We start from the raw sequence: 15,066 nt of genomic DNA on the forward strand, positions 1-15,066 counted from the left end.
CAAAATCAAAGGGTGAGAGCCCCCCCGCCATGCCCCTATGCCCAGGCTAGCACGTGAGCAGAAGATGTCTTACTAACACTCATAGAATAGTGTCTGCCACACACATCCCAGACCTTCCCGCCTCTGAGACTAAATCCCACCCTCAGCCCAGCATGAGGCTGGGCTCCAAATAGCAAGAGCCTCAGGGGGCATTTAGAGAGATAGCAGGTGGTTATTATGTTTTTTTTTTTTTTTCCCCACTGGGGGTATAAAGTCATTCTGGAGGCTGACTCTGAAAGAAAGAATGATTGTGCATTCCAGGGGGAGCCTTGGATGGGATCAGTGAAGCGCTGCACTGATAGGTCACCCCTATTTAAAAGGATCATATGTCCTTTTCCCAGCTCAGGAGGGAAGAGGTCAAGCTGGCACTTTTGGTATTAGCATGGAGCCAGAAGCCATTTCATTGTGAAAACCCCCTCAGATCTGGCCCAAACATCTCATCTACATTAAGCTCAGAGGTCTTGGCATAAACTTGCAGCAAGACTGTCACCTTGGTTTGTCTCCTTCCATCATTCAGAACCTTCTCCAGTATCTAGGCTGTGGAGTGATGGAACTCCCCAGCAGCCCAAACACCAGTGTTCCTTTCCTTTTTTTTTTTTTTTGGTTTTTCCAGGCAAGGTCTTGCTCTAGCACAGGCGAACCTGGAATTCACTGTGTAGTCTTAAAATCAAGGTGATCCTCCTACCTCTGCCTCCCAAGTGCTGGGATCAAAGGCATGCATGCCACCATATCCAGATTAGCAGAGTTCCTTCCTTATGGTGGGCCTGGGCCGAGCCATTACCAGGCCCTGCCAGCCAGGCCCTCGCCCTCCCTCTTTACTGGAGAGTTTTGGGAGGCAGGAGTGTAAGGGGGGCGCTGGCCTTGAAGCCTCTGGTCTGACTCTAGCTGAACTGTCCCAAAAGGAATTGCGAATTTCTCTCAGGGTTCCAGGCCAGCTCCCTGAAATTGATAATTTCCAGTTTTTTTTTTTTTTTTCTAGAGTAGGAGAATATAGCATTTTCCCTGTCTACAAGCTTAGTTATTTCCAGAGTTCCCTCTGGATGCCATTCAACATTAAAAGCTGGCAATCCTAATTTACAGGAGGTCTTTAATTTCCCTGGTGCTATCTTAGAATCACAACCTCCTGAATAATGTTTTAAATTGAGAAAGATTTAAGATAATTTAATACTTGTTAATTTATATAAACACTTATAAGTCAATGTTACTATATCAGCAATATAGACTACACACACACACACACATACACACACACACACACACACACGCACGTGCGCGTGTGTGTGTGTATGCCCCTAGTCACAAAGACCAAATTTTCTTCATAACACTTAAGTAATCCATCCCCAAAAGAGGGCAGAATAACATCTTGGCATTCATATTAGAAAACATTTTTCAATGGTGAGTCTTTAAACCTCTATAGGCAAATATAATTTTTACTCAAATATGTTAATTATCCAAGGAGAGCAGAAACAAGTCATTGTTTCAATCCTTGGATTCTTAGCCTTTAGAAGGAATCTGGAATAACATTAGTATTTATATGACCATTATCTGTAAATAAATTTGATATTATATAAGCATTATATAAACATATATAGCATATATTTACATATTTATTATACCCAAATTAGCCCACTCAGATTCTGAATGTCACTGTTTTCTGGAATTGTATCTTTTTTTAAAAAATACATATTTTATTTATTTTTATTTGAGAGAAAGAAAGAGGGTGAGGGAGAGAGTGAGAGAATGGCTTGCCAGGGCCTCTAGCCACTGCAAAGGAACTCCAGATGCATGTGCCCCCTTGTGCCTGTGGCTTATGTGGGTTCTGGAGAATTGAACTAGGGTCCTTTGGCTTTGCAGGCAAATGCCTTAAATGATAAACCATCTCTCCAGTCCTGGGATTATGTCTTTTAAAATGTCCATTGTGAACAATACATTTAACAACCAGCTTATTAAATAAAGACTTTACATTGTTTACTTGTACATCAATCCTGAAAAATAAATTCATTATAATCAATCTAATTAAGGAAATTTTAATGTATATTAGAGATATTTAATATTTTTCTTAGCTATGACCATTGAAAAATTAAATCTAATATTGTAAAATGTGTTTTGGAAGGCAGTCATCAAAATTTATGCATCTAATATTAACCTTTATAGCCTGATGAATCTGAAGACTCTAATTAATATTATATCACTCAAACAAGCATCACTGAAGATTTCAGAAAAAGTTATAGTAAATCTAAATATAACATTTTTATAGGTTTTTACAAAACCTGTACTACTTCAGTTTATAAATATGTACTTATAAGGCTTTCTAATATATCATTTAAATGTTTACATTCATACACATTTACATTTAAGTTGATATATCAAAAACATAATGAAAAATTAAAGTAGCCACAAATTTAATATACTTAGAATTCTGTGTTATCATTTTCCCTCTAAAACAGAAAGCAAATAAGCTGGTTATAATTTTTCCTTTGTTTTGATTAAGCTTGTCCCATATTTTACGCCTGACTAAATTGCGCTCTCCTTCCTCATTTCTCCCTGTGTGTAGTACGTTACTGGGAAGTATCCTCAAGACTGAATTCTTTAAAGTTCCCCTTCAGGTCTCTGGATCTGGGGTCCCAGAGTCTCTGTTCGAGGGCCAACTGCCATGTCCAGCGCTGCTATGACCTGTTAGGTCTTGAGGATTAGAAGGAAAGAAAAACAGGCGCAAGTGCTAGAGTGAAAGCTGAGTTGGCTGGTCTGCAGGCTGTGCTGGAGACCCCACGGCACCCCTAACCAGCGCTGCTTCAATTGTACACAAGCAGAAAAGCTTTGGCAACAACTTCCTTTTATCAAATACAGGAAAGGCATGGAAACAGGGCACAAGGTCAGGTGATGTAGGAATGAGGCAGCTGCAGACTGTTTTTCTGCACATACTGTCTTCTGTAGAAGGTCAGGCCCATACCAATAGTCCAAGAGGAAAAACTAAGGAGGGGCTATGCCCCATTCTGATCTCTGCCGGTTCAGTTGGATATAGGCATGTGCCTATATCAATGGCTCCTACTGTTTGTGGCTCTCTACAATGTAGATAAGGATGATTTTGAATTCCTGATCCTTTTGCCTCCGCTCCTGAGTTCTGGGATTATAGGCATTATCACCACACCTGGTTATATGCAATGCTGAAGATAAAACCTGGAGCTTTGTGCGTGCTAGGCAAGCACTCTACCAACTGAGCGACCTCCCCAACTTTAGGTGACCCTTTTTGTTTAACTTGGGTCCCAGGGCTTCAGCTAGGGCAAATTTCAGAGCTGGACTTCAGGAAATGACAGTCATCCAAGATAGTCAGTAAGCCAGGGCTCACAGTTTTCAGAGGGCCTTGTGGCTGTTTGACCCACGAGTGGCCATCTTTTACATATTGGTTCATGGTGTCAGATGGTCTCACCAGCTGGATTTCATAGCCTGTTTGAACATTCAGAATGCTTTATGCATCCATGTGGTTGTCAAGGACAGGAACCACCATCATGGCCTCCACCTACATTCATAGAACCAACTAACTAACCTCTTTGGCTGAGATGGCCCGAGGTTGTGTCTGCTCTGAACCTCTGGGTTTTGGATGGCCATATGAAGAGCCTGTCAGGATGGAAGAGGCAAGACTGAGCATGTAGCTCCAACCAGGGCCCCTCTTGCAGCCCCAGGATATCAACCCTGAGGCCCTTGGCATCTAAACATAAACAATCTAGAAGCTGTGAAGTAGTGTGTCCTTTATATAGGAAGGTCTGAACAGTTATAAACACTTCAGGAAAACAGCCTGCAGTGGCACATGCTTTAAATTTTTTTTTTGTATTTCTTTTATTATTTTTTTCACAATTTTTATTAACATTTCCCATGATTATAAAAAATATCCCATAGTAATACCCTCCCCCCCCTGTACTTTTCCCTTTGAAATTCCATTCTCCATCATATTACCTCCCCATCTCAATCATTGTAGTTACATATATACAATACCAACCTATTAAGTACCCTCCTCCCTTCCTTTCTCTTCCCTTTATATCTCCTTTTTAACTTACTGGCCTCTGCTACTAAGTATTTTCCTTCTCACACAGAAGCCCAATCATCTGTAGCTAGGATCCACATATGAGGGAGAACATGTGGCGCTTGGCTTTTTGGGCCTGGGTTACCTCACTTATTATAATCCTTTCCAGATCTATCCATTTTTCTGCAAATTTCATAACTTCATTTTTCTTTACCGCTGAGTAGAACTCCATTGTATAAATGGTGGCACATGCTTTTAGTCCCAGCACTCCAGAGGCAGAGGTAGGAGGATCACCATGAGTTCAAGGCCACCCTGAGACTACATAGTGAATTCCAGGTCAGTCTGCGCTAGAGTGAGATTATACCTCAAAAAACCAAAAAGCTAAAAAATAAATATAAATTTGAAAAGCTGAAAAAAAAAAAAAAAAGAAAAGCAGCCTGTGATGAACATATTTGTTGCACAAAAGCCTTCCCAGAGGCAGCTTTTCAGATTTTTTAGTTGGGTGCTGAGCTTCAGGTCTCCTCTCCATGGTGACATGTAAAGCCAGTGTGTTAAGGAAGCTTCCAGAGAAAAGGGAGTGATCCAGGTTGTCGGGGGGGGGGGTGGTGGTGGAATAAACAAAATGTACTCCAAATTAAGATGAAATGCCAAAAAAAAAAAAAAAAATTCAGACAAACACATCAGCAAACCCTTCATAGTTGTCCACTCATCCCAGGGTCTCTTGAGTTATGGCCAGTCGGGCCTTGTCACTCGGCTGAGGTTCCATACTTCTTTTTTTCAGAATCAACTTTGAGTGACACATCACATTGGTTGAACCAAAGAGAATCTCTGTTGATACAGGATAGGCTTAACTCAACAGCGCACGTTGATCTGCAGATGTTCTTGCAAGCACCCGCCGTCTCCATGCCTCTGGTACTCCTTCGGAGCCAGGGGCTGCAGGAGAGGGAGATGCAGAATGGCCCGGCACAGATCGGAGGGGAGACACATAGCGCCTGCCTCAGCGGGAAGAGGTATAGTTAGATAAGGTGGAGAAGAGAGGGGTCAACCACCTCCCCTGGTCAGGAGGCTCTAGATGAGTGCCAGACTTCCTTCCCTCCACGTAGTTCCTGCATATGCCAGCATCTGCTGAGCAATGGCCAAGAGAATCTGCGGCTTCTCTCGGGAAGTAAAAGAATGAGGGCGATAGGCATTGAGGACCAAAGGCTGAGAGCTTGGAAGAGGAGCATGACCTAACAGCCATCTCCACTACTTCAACTCTTCTCTGTCCCCATGGTGCACATGTGTGTGAGTGCACAGGTGCACACATGAATGCACACATATTCTGTTAACTGATTCAGAAGCCTGGAACAGTGGGAAAGAGCATTTCTGAGGGGATAGGCCAGGATTTGAGTCTGGATCCTTTGGATACCAGATTATAACTGTAGGTATGTGAAGCAGCCATGTGGGACCCTGGTTTCCTCATCTGTAAATGTGGAGGTGGGGATAGGTTTTAGGACCAGAGAGATGGTGTGGGAAACATGCAAGGTCAAAGCTGGGGTCAGACTGCTCTTGGCATCATGGGATTTGCAGAATGTTACATGCACTAGATAACTCAGAAAACACTAGTAGAAAGGAATGTTTTGGGAGATTTGATTATTATTTGTAGGTAGTACCATTGGAAACACAATAACATCATTGTTATTGACTTATGCTAAACGAGACACTAGATAGATTTTATTTTGTCTTACTTGTGTACAGTATAGAATGATTTCAAAGCATTGTTAGCAACCAGCTATGAAAATCTGGTGAGAGTAGTCCTTGATTCTAAGAGCCCCCACTTGCTCTGAGAAGACTCACCAGCATTGCTTCTGCTCACCTGGTATATTGGGTATGGAAAATGGGCTGCTATTTTGGTGATATCCCCATATCTTTCTTATGGTTAAGTAACAAAACCAATCATATTCTTATGTGGTTGTATGTTTGCATGGAGCTCAGAACTATTGCCAAGCCTCTTGGCCAGCCAGGTTGTTAGTTCAGCTCCCTCTCTCCAGGAGGGAAGGGAGCCCAGGACGTCCCCTGAGCTTGAAACCCTTCTCCTCTGTCAGTGCATTAGGCCTAGAGATGATGAGGGCCCACACAGGTGAGGGCCGAGCATCCTGCCAGTGGGGAGACTATGACTTTATTGATTTAATTTTGGCTTTTCAAGGCAGGGTCTCACTCTAGCCCAGGCTGACTTGGCATTCACTATGTACTCTCAGGGTGGCCTTGAACTCACAGCAACCCTCCTACCTTCCTGAGTGCTGGGATTAAAGGTGTGCACCACCACACCTGGCTTATTTTGTATAAGAGAAAGAGGGAAAGAGAGGGGGGGGGGGAATATGGGTGCACCAGGGCCTCTAGACAACACAAGCACTCCAGACACATGTGCCACCTTGTGCATGTGGCTTTACTTGGGATCTGGGGAATTGAACCTGGGTCCTTAGGCTTTGCAGGCAAGTGCCTTAACTGCTGAACCATCTCTCCAGCCCTGTGACTTTTTTTACTTACCATTTTGCCACAAGGTACAAGCCCTTAGTAAACGTTTTGTAGGCGTGAGACAAGGAGCACAAGATTGGTCTGACTTCTTACGGGAGAAATGGGTCCATTTTCATTTTGAAACGATAATAAAAGAGGCACTAGAGTGACACAAAAGAATGGCTTCTTGTTCTGAGAAAGAAAGGGAAGCATAATTACAGTTAAAAAGATTCGTGTACATATGTATGTATGGTTCTGAGTGTATATGCACATGCATGTTTTTGAGTGCGTGCACACTTGTGTGTTTATGAATGTTCATACTTCTGAGTGCATTGTATATGAGTGTGCATGTACATGTGTGCATACACATGTGAGTATACTTTTGTATGTACATGCATGTTGCGTGCATGCATATATTATATTAGCACACATGTACATGAACATACATAAGTGTTCATGCATGTTTGTATGAGTGTGCTTACATGTTTTAATGTGCATATATACATGAGTATAGATGCAAGCACATGTATAAGCATACATGTGAGCATGTGAATGTGCACAAGTACATGTGTGTGCTGAAGCAGTAGTGAGACCAGTGAATATCACATGTAGGAAGAGACCCTGAGCTCCATTCCATCCTCTGGATGGTCAGGATTTAGGAACTGTCACGTGTTTTCTTGCAAAAGGATGGGCACCGTGTTAATACTAAGTAATGGCAGTGCTAGGGGTAGAGCCAGGACTCTGAGCATGCTGGGTCAGTGCTCACTGAGTCACATCCCCAGTCCAAGAAATTGTAGTTTTAAATTCTGGGGACCACATCATGAGGGTGGGACGGGATGGGATTCTGTGAGTGTTCTTCATGGATCTAGCTCGTTAGCTTCAGACTGACATCTGGCTGTAGTGTAGATCATTCAGGAGCTGTTCTTGGTAGTCTGTGAATGTCCATATGGCTGCTGCTGGCCTCTGTGTGCTGGGGTGGGGTCGCGATGGAGGACCCATGCCTTGGGTGCTGGAGCAGGGAAGCCACCGCCTGCTGTGACATCTTCCTTTGATGACTTAGCACCGTGATCGTTATTAGTAGGAGACTGATATTTATAATGAAATGTGTTTCTCCTTAATTTCAGAGCGCACAACAACACACATAACTTAGCAGGCAAATTAATGTACTGACTAGTGGGCAAGGTACAGGAGTGTCCACACGTGTGGGAATAAATCACTGAACTATTGCCGCTTCGCTCCCTTGCCCATGGTCTTTGTGAGATGCACGCTCTTCGAGCCCCCAGCACCGATCAAGCTGGGTAGATGTTGGAAACAGGGTGCTCTTGCACAGCGGGCTCGCAAGTGCATCGTGATGTACTTCTCCCTCAGGCACATCTAAATGTCCACTGTGGTTAAGGCAGACAGGAAGCAGTGGAGGAGCTTTCTCCCTGTACTTTTTCTGGCAAGTTCTTGATGTGGCAAACAGACTTGTGTGTTAGTGAGACCCTGCTTGAGCTATGTGTCTGTATTTCTGGCTACATCCTTGCTCTGTTCAGGCCTTCTCACAGGATGTGCAGTGTGATGACCCTGGCATATCGTCATATGTGCACCATCATGGCCAGGAAATGGAACTCTGTGATGTCATGATTTCATTTTACTATCTCCACATGGCCACATCTGGCATGATTTTGGTCCCTGTCCTTTGTATGTGTTCAAGATGTACTTGACACATTTTGTGGAGTACCAGACTCTCCACCTGTCCCATTCATTGATGGGTGAGTGCATTTGCCATCAGCTCACATGCGAGATTTCCTCGGGCTCCTGTCAGCTGCGAGAAACAGCTGTGTTGCCTTTGTATCTTCCCTGGGGGTGGAGCGCCGTCCCAGTGCCTCTGCCCTTCTTCTGCCCCGCTTCAAGTCCTTCCTGCCTTTGGCTTTTCCCTTCACCTGCCTGTCCTTTTTCCTTTTTCGCTGGTGGTCATGGTGGTCACAGTTCCTGGCCTTGAACTGACCTCCCTGCAGCTCATGAGCACTCCTTCTAAGAGCTCTTGCTCACAGACGTCAGTGTTGTTTCCTGTGCCCATGCCGTGGTATTAGGTAGAGTCTCAGAACACCAGTGGTCCTGTCCATTGTTTTTGTGTGAATGTGTGTGTGTTTGTGGTGTGTATGTGTGTGCATGTATATGGGCACACCCATGCCATGACATGAGTGTGGAGATTAGAGGACAACTTTTTGGATTAGCCCATGGTGTCCCACGTCATTTGAGACAGGGTTTCTCATTCTGTTGTTGTTCTTTTATTATTTATTTGAGAGAGGAGAAAGAGAAAGAGAGACAGAGAGAATGGGTGCACCAGTTCCTCTAGTCACTGCAAACAAACTCCAGATGCATGTGCCACCTTGTGCATCTGGCTTACATGGGTCCTGGAGAATCAAACCTGGGTCCTTTGGCTTTGCAGGCAAACGCCTTAACTGCTAAGCCATCTCTCCAGCCCTGTTGTTGTCTTTTTATCTGTGCTGACCATGAGAGTTTTTGGAGGGGGAATTTTCCTGTCATTGCCTCCCATCTTGCTGTTAGCATTCTGGAATTACAGAAGTCGGCCACAGGTTTCCATGTGTGATCTGAGGATGGAACTTGGGTACTCAGGTTTGAACAGTCAATGCTTTGTCTACTGAGCCATCTTCCCAGTCTGGTCCTGCCTGTTCGTAGCACTGTGTCTTGTGGTGATGCTGACTTTAAGCTTAGCCTCATGCACTTGGACTGGTCCTGTTGAATATCTTAGCTGGGCTGAGAGAATGAGAGGTGGGCATCTGCAAAAGTGCCCATGTGGAGGATCTGAGCTCTTTTTGCTTTAGCCCTGAAGAGAAAAGCTGTGCCGAATGTTCTGGCTTCAGAATAACCTAGCACCACCTCAAAGAAGCAGACACAAGGAGCCAGTGTTGGCGTCTGCAAGCTTCTAAAGCTTGGAGCAGGCCCGTGCTCAGCTCTGAGGGCCATGGATCTTCTATCAGAGCGAAAGTCAGGTAGTTTTGTTAGACAGTTAGGGTGACTGGGCCCCTGAAAGTAAGAAACAGGAATGTCTTTGGACCTATCCTTGCAGTCTGCACTTTGCTAGAGATCTAAGTATGATCTGATGACTTACCCCTTCCGTAGATCTGTTTTCCCACAAACAACCTGGGCTCCTTCTGGGGAAGGAGGTCTTCTTTCCTAGGATTTAAATTGAATCCTAACATTGTGGTTGGTCAAGCTTAGAACCTAAAACTTGGTGTTATGGCTGGCCTCTTTCTGAGGCAGCCCTTAGCCCAAACCAACTAACTGTCCCTCTGGCACACCTGAGCCCAAAGAAGACAGGGCTGAGCTGAGGGGAGAGCCCCCTAGCCCTTGCTTTCCACATGGGCTCTTTACCTCCTCCTGCTCTCCATGGTTTTTCAGGGCCACCATGTGGGCTCTCAAGCCATATGGGTGTATTTATTTTTCTTCCCTTGGTTCTACATCTCCATAAATAAATATAATAATTTAATAATTATCATTCTCAGTCTCATTTTATTCATTTTTTTTTGGTTAAAATAAACACAAAGCCCAGGTTTGGGATCCAAGTACTTTTCTGAACCCCTAACACCCACTATATATCACTGACAGCTTCTTTTCTGTCTTTCTCTCCAGGCTGCTTGTTTGAAGATGGCCTTTGTGGATCATTGGAGGCCTGTGTGAATGGTAAGTGTGAGCCCTGAAGAGGGCACTGCCCAGGTCCTGTTCTGTCTGTCCTACTAGGCTGGAAAGAAGATGGCCTCCAGGATGGAGGTGGTGTGTTTGGACGGAGACAGAGATAGAACATTCATGGAAGTTGGTGGTGGTGGTGCGGGGGGCTCCACAGGAGGCAGTTAGTTAGTTTCTTGAGCTAGGCAGGCAGGCTGGTCTGCACTTACTAGAATTCTTGTCTCTTTCCTAAACCTGTTTTTCCACAAACAACCTTAACTCCTCCTGGGAGGGAGATCTTTCCTAGGATTTAAATATTGCGGTTGATCGAGTTCAGCCCCTGGAACTTGGTGTCAGAGCTCGCCTCTTTCTGAGGCAGCCTTGAGCTCTAACCAGCCAGCTGTCCCGCAGGCTTGCCTGAGCAGAAAGGCAGGGCCCACCACCATAAGGTTGTAAGCACTTCTGCGAGGGGAGAGCGCACTCTTTGAGGAGCCTGACAATTTGGGAACTTCCAGCTGTTGGTAAGCTCCCCTCAGCTTGGTCCAGGTCCAGCTGGGCTGAGCCAAGGGGAGAGCCCCCCGCCCCAACCCAGCCCTTGCATGGTTTTCTTTTCTTTCCATGGTTTTCCCAGGCCCTCACTGTGGGATCTCTGGCCATGTGCGTGCCTTTCCTTGGCTCTGTACTTCCCTTAATAAATATAATAATTTAATAATTATCCTTCTCTGCCTCATTTTATTCAATTCTTTGATTAAAATTAGGCACAAGCAGAGGGTTTAGTGTTCAAGGACTTTCCTGAACCCTGAGCATCCCGTTACAGAAGTGGAGGTAGTCTTCATGTGCAGATGTGCCTGGGCATCAGGGTGCTTTGGTTCTTCGTCATGTTCAGAGCGCTTCTCTAGATACTCTGCAGTAGGAGGAGGGCCCAGGGACTCCGGTGGTGGGGAGAGCGGCCGAACAGGAACCTAGAGTGTGGGTCTCACTCAGCATCCGCCCCGGCCATCTGCGCCCACCCTCTTGCTACTGGCCAACTACCTAATGTCGCTCCTGTTAGGAGAGGAGAGAACGTGCCGTGTTCTTTCTGCCTCTGGCTTGGCTCCCAAGCACTCCTCCCAGGAACCAGCTTGGGGAGTGGCTGGGTGAACAGCTATCGGTGAGGAAGAAAGTGGCTAAGGACTCGGAATCTTGTTTGCCAGGTGGCTAGTTACCGGCAGTTTGCAGTTTGAATGTAGATAGAAGAGGAGATTATATCAGAATGCCTACACAGAAATAATACATGTTCTAAAGTGAGACTGGGTCTGCATTGGTCCCTAGGGAGCCTCAGGCAGGCAGGTGAGGCTCCCACTACCCTTTTTTCTCAACTTCCTGCCTACCTACTCGCTTTATGTTGCAAGGTGTAACATACCCACCTCTCAGAGTCACTGTACAGCTGCAGCTGTCTGTGAGCTGCCTGGTTTGCAGAGGAGGTGCCGGACTTGGCTTGAGGACAGGTCCTGAGCATAGAGCTCTCTCCATGCTAAAAGGCAAAACCAGGTGCTCCTGGGACACACAGGGGACCAGCCCTATAGCCTGGACTCGAGTCTCAGAGCTGTGAGCACTGTGTGAATATCCTGGAGCCACTAGCCAGAAGGCCCAGGAGGTGACCCTGCAAAGAAGAGAGAACAGTCACTGACAGTTCTGAGTACAACTCTGTGTGCTTTGCTTTTGTGGGGGCTGAGGAGTGGGGGAGGAGGGATTTCCTTAGAGAATGTGACAGGTTATTTGGGTCAGAGCACAAGCTGGGCTGGGGACAGGGGTGGGTCCTGCCCGGCACAGCGCCTCTGCTGACCTGGCTGCAGGCTCCTTAGAAGGTGCTTTGTGCTTTCACTTGGAGGCAGTCTGGAAAAAACTTATGTTATCATATCAGCCTGAACTCGACAAGTTCTGACGAAGGTGGGGTTGGGTGGGCTGTGTGTTCTAAATGAGGACATAGTAGCACCAGCAAAGCAGGAGGTAAAACTGTCACTCCCTCTCACTGAAAAGCAGGACGAGAAAGAGCCCGCCATCGTCATTCTCAGATTCATTTTCTTCCCAAACTTTAGAGTACCTTTCTAACCTTAAGTGGTATTCATATTATATTAAGATAAAAAAAAAGCTTTGGATCTTTGGAAACAAAAAGCAGTTTAGGTGTAAATGTAAACACTTAGGCTGTGGTGTGTGGAAAGAGTTGCCGACACCTTTTTCTGGGGCAATTGAAAACCTAGGAGATAGCCAAGCAAGTTGCCCAGTCCTGCGAGCCTGGGCTCTTGTGCCGCTGACACAGAGTCATAGGAAGCATTGCCTCCTGCTGCTGCTGGCCTGGATTTATGGTTGTCATGGTGACTGTATAATTCAGCCTGCCAGTTGGTGGGACAGAAAGGTGTGGCTAGGCAACTCAGTGAGGCCAGATGCAGTGGCTATAGGGTAGGTGTGGAATAGAGTCCAGAATGTTCTTTACTCATACATGGGGTATCTTTTATCCCCTCCTTCTTTTCTTTACAGTTCCGTCATATTATTTATGCTTTCAAAAAACCCAGTAGACTTTTAAAATAAAACTAAAAGTTAAAGTGCTTGGATGGAATGAAATACTTTATATAGAATGTCAAAATGTTGCAGATTTTTCATAGTGTCAGTCCTTTGTCTCAACCATGCAAAATTAGGCACATGGATGACAGAAGTAAAGCAAAGCAGACATACTGAGAAAAGAACGAGAAAGCAGCGTCAGGGTACGCGTGCTTAAGAGTTTTGGCTGGTATCCAAAAGAGAAAGAAAGGACAGACAAAAGAAAAGAAACGCTTTCTGAGTTAGAAATCAGAAAAGCAAGCAGACTTATCAGTAAGGGTCTGTAAGCATTGAGAGAGGAGCTTCAAGCTTAAGTACATTATTTAATTCAGGGGATAATTATTCCTCCTATTTTTTGGCTTCTCTTCAGGAGAGGGGTGGTCTCTTGATAAAGTGAGTGGTTGATAGGCTCCAGTAGATTAATTCGAGAGGGAGGTAACTTAATCTCCACTCAGGGTCAGAGGACTTTATTCTGATCAGGAAGAAGTGACTCTTCTTCATATGATATTTAAAATCTTATGGGGGGATGATTGTGATGTTTCCCTTTATAAGGTTACCCGGGAAACAGGAGGTGGGATCGATCCTCCTTGATGATCTCCAAACCTGCTAATGTTTGCCTGCCTACAATATTCCCTGCTCAAGAATTAAGACCCTAATATCATTTACGTGATAGGCATCAGCTCATTCTTGCCAATATCTGTCTACCTACAACAAAGGAAGAACCTGGGGTGATTACTCACTCCATAAAGTATTTGCTGCACAAGTACCAGAACTTGGGTTGGGATCCCCAGCACCAATGTAAAATGTGGTGACATAGTAACAGGAAATTTGGGGTTCTGGGGTGCTTTCTGGAACCTCAAGCCCTGAGTTCATATCTGCAAACGAATCAAAGAACTGTCAATTCCAGATTCAAGAAAATGATTTTAAATATCACATTTTATTCAGATATCATGCAGATGTGGGGAAGGGAAAATCTGAGAGCTGAGGAAGGGAAAGGAAGGTGGGGAGAAGGGAGATACACCACGTGGAACCCAGGAGCCCATGTATGCCACATGGCACCCAGGAACCAACATGAATGAGCATGGATCTTAGATACACACACACACACACACACACACACACACACACACACACACAAAGGGATTTTGAAAACGTATGCTTCCAAAAGGATTAAAAGTGAAGACAGTAATAAAAGGTAAAAAGTGTCTCCTCCCACCCCGGCATGGCTTCCAGAATGGGAGAGAGAGATCTTATCAGTGCAAGGACCCAAGAATGTTGTTGCCACAGTTGGGGGGGGGGAGGGGGAGAGGGAAAGGGAGAGAGAGAGAGAGAAAGTGCCCATCTCTCTGTGGGTTAGAGACGATATAAAATGTGCACCATCACACCTGGACACACCCACCCCAGGTGTCCCAGCCAATTGGCCTGGGCTTGGAGGAGAAATCCACTCATACCTGGTGTGGTGGTTTGATTCAGGTGTCCCCTATAAACGTAGATATTCTGGATACTAGATTCTTCAGCTGATGACAATTGGGAATTAACACCTCCTGGAGGTGGTATTGTTGGGGGGTGGGCTTATGGCCATTATAGCTAGTTTCCCCATGCCAGTGTTTGGCACACTCTCCTGCTCCTGTTGCCTGCCTTATGTTGGCCAGGAGATGATGCCCACCTTCTGCTCATGTCATTGCTTTCTCTGCCATCATGGAGCTTCACCTCAAGTCTGTAAGCCAAAATAAGCTTTTTTTTTTTTTTTCCTTTATAAGCTGTTCTTGGTTGGGCGATTTCTGCCAGCAATGTGAACCTGACTACAACATCTGGGCGAGGTGTGTGCTCAGACGAGATCTAACTGGGTGAGACAGGCAAATGCTAAATCCCATGACTAAAGCAGGCAGGGTGAGCTGAGATAGGTGAGGCCAGCTGGGATAGGCATGGTGAGGTGTGACATAGGATCATCCTAAGGTCCCTCCCCTTTAAGGGCCATCCTAATCCTACCTAATTAAGGGCCTACCTAAATCCTACCTGCTTACTATAGAGGCCCTCACAACACGTGCCTGCACTCCTAGAACTGGCAGGTGAAGGCTAGAGGATCCCTGGGGCTTGCCGGGTAGCTAGTCTAACAAAATCAGTGAGTTCCAGGTTCAGTGAGAGACCTTATCTCAAGAATAAGGTGGAGGGCTGGAGAGATGGCTTAGCGGTTAAGCGCTTACCTGTGACGCCTAAGGACTCCGGTTCGAGGCTCGGTTCCCCAGGTCCCACGTTAGCCAGATGCA

The 15,066-nt window shown here is 45.5% G+C and overlaps 1 protein-coding gene across 1 annotated transcript in view; it reads left to right on the plus strand.

Moving 5' to 3' along the window:
- Positions 1–15,066, plus strand: part of Ptprn2 (protein tyrosine phosphatase receptor type N2) — a gene marked incomplete at its 5' end in the record, with an annotated part of 831,187 nt that overhangs the window by 114,327 nt on the left and 701,794 nt on the right. The window contains one exon of the mRNA XM_045160998.1: positions 10,190–10,240. Within this exon, the coding sequence (XP_045016933.1) occupies positions 10,190–10,240 (51 nt within the window). The remainder of the gene's footprint in view (positions 1–10,189; positions 10,241–15,066) is intronic.

The sequence above is a fragment of the Jaculus jaculus genome, chromosome 10 (assembly GCF_020740685.1).
Source record: "Jaculus jaculus isolate mJacJac1 chromosome 10, mJacJac1.mat.Y.cur, whole genome shotgun sequence".
Classification (NCBI taxonomy): Eukaryota; Metazoa; Chordata; class Mammalia; order Rodentia; family Dipodidae; genus Jaculus; species Jaculus jaculus.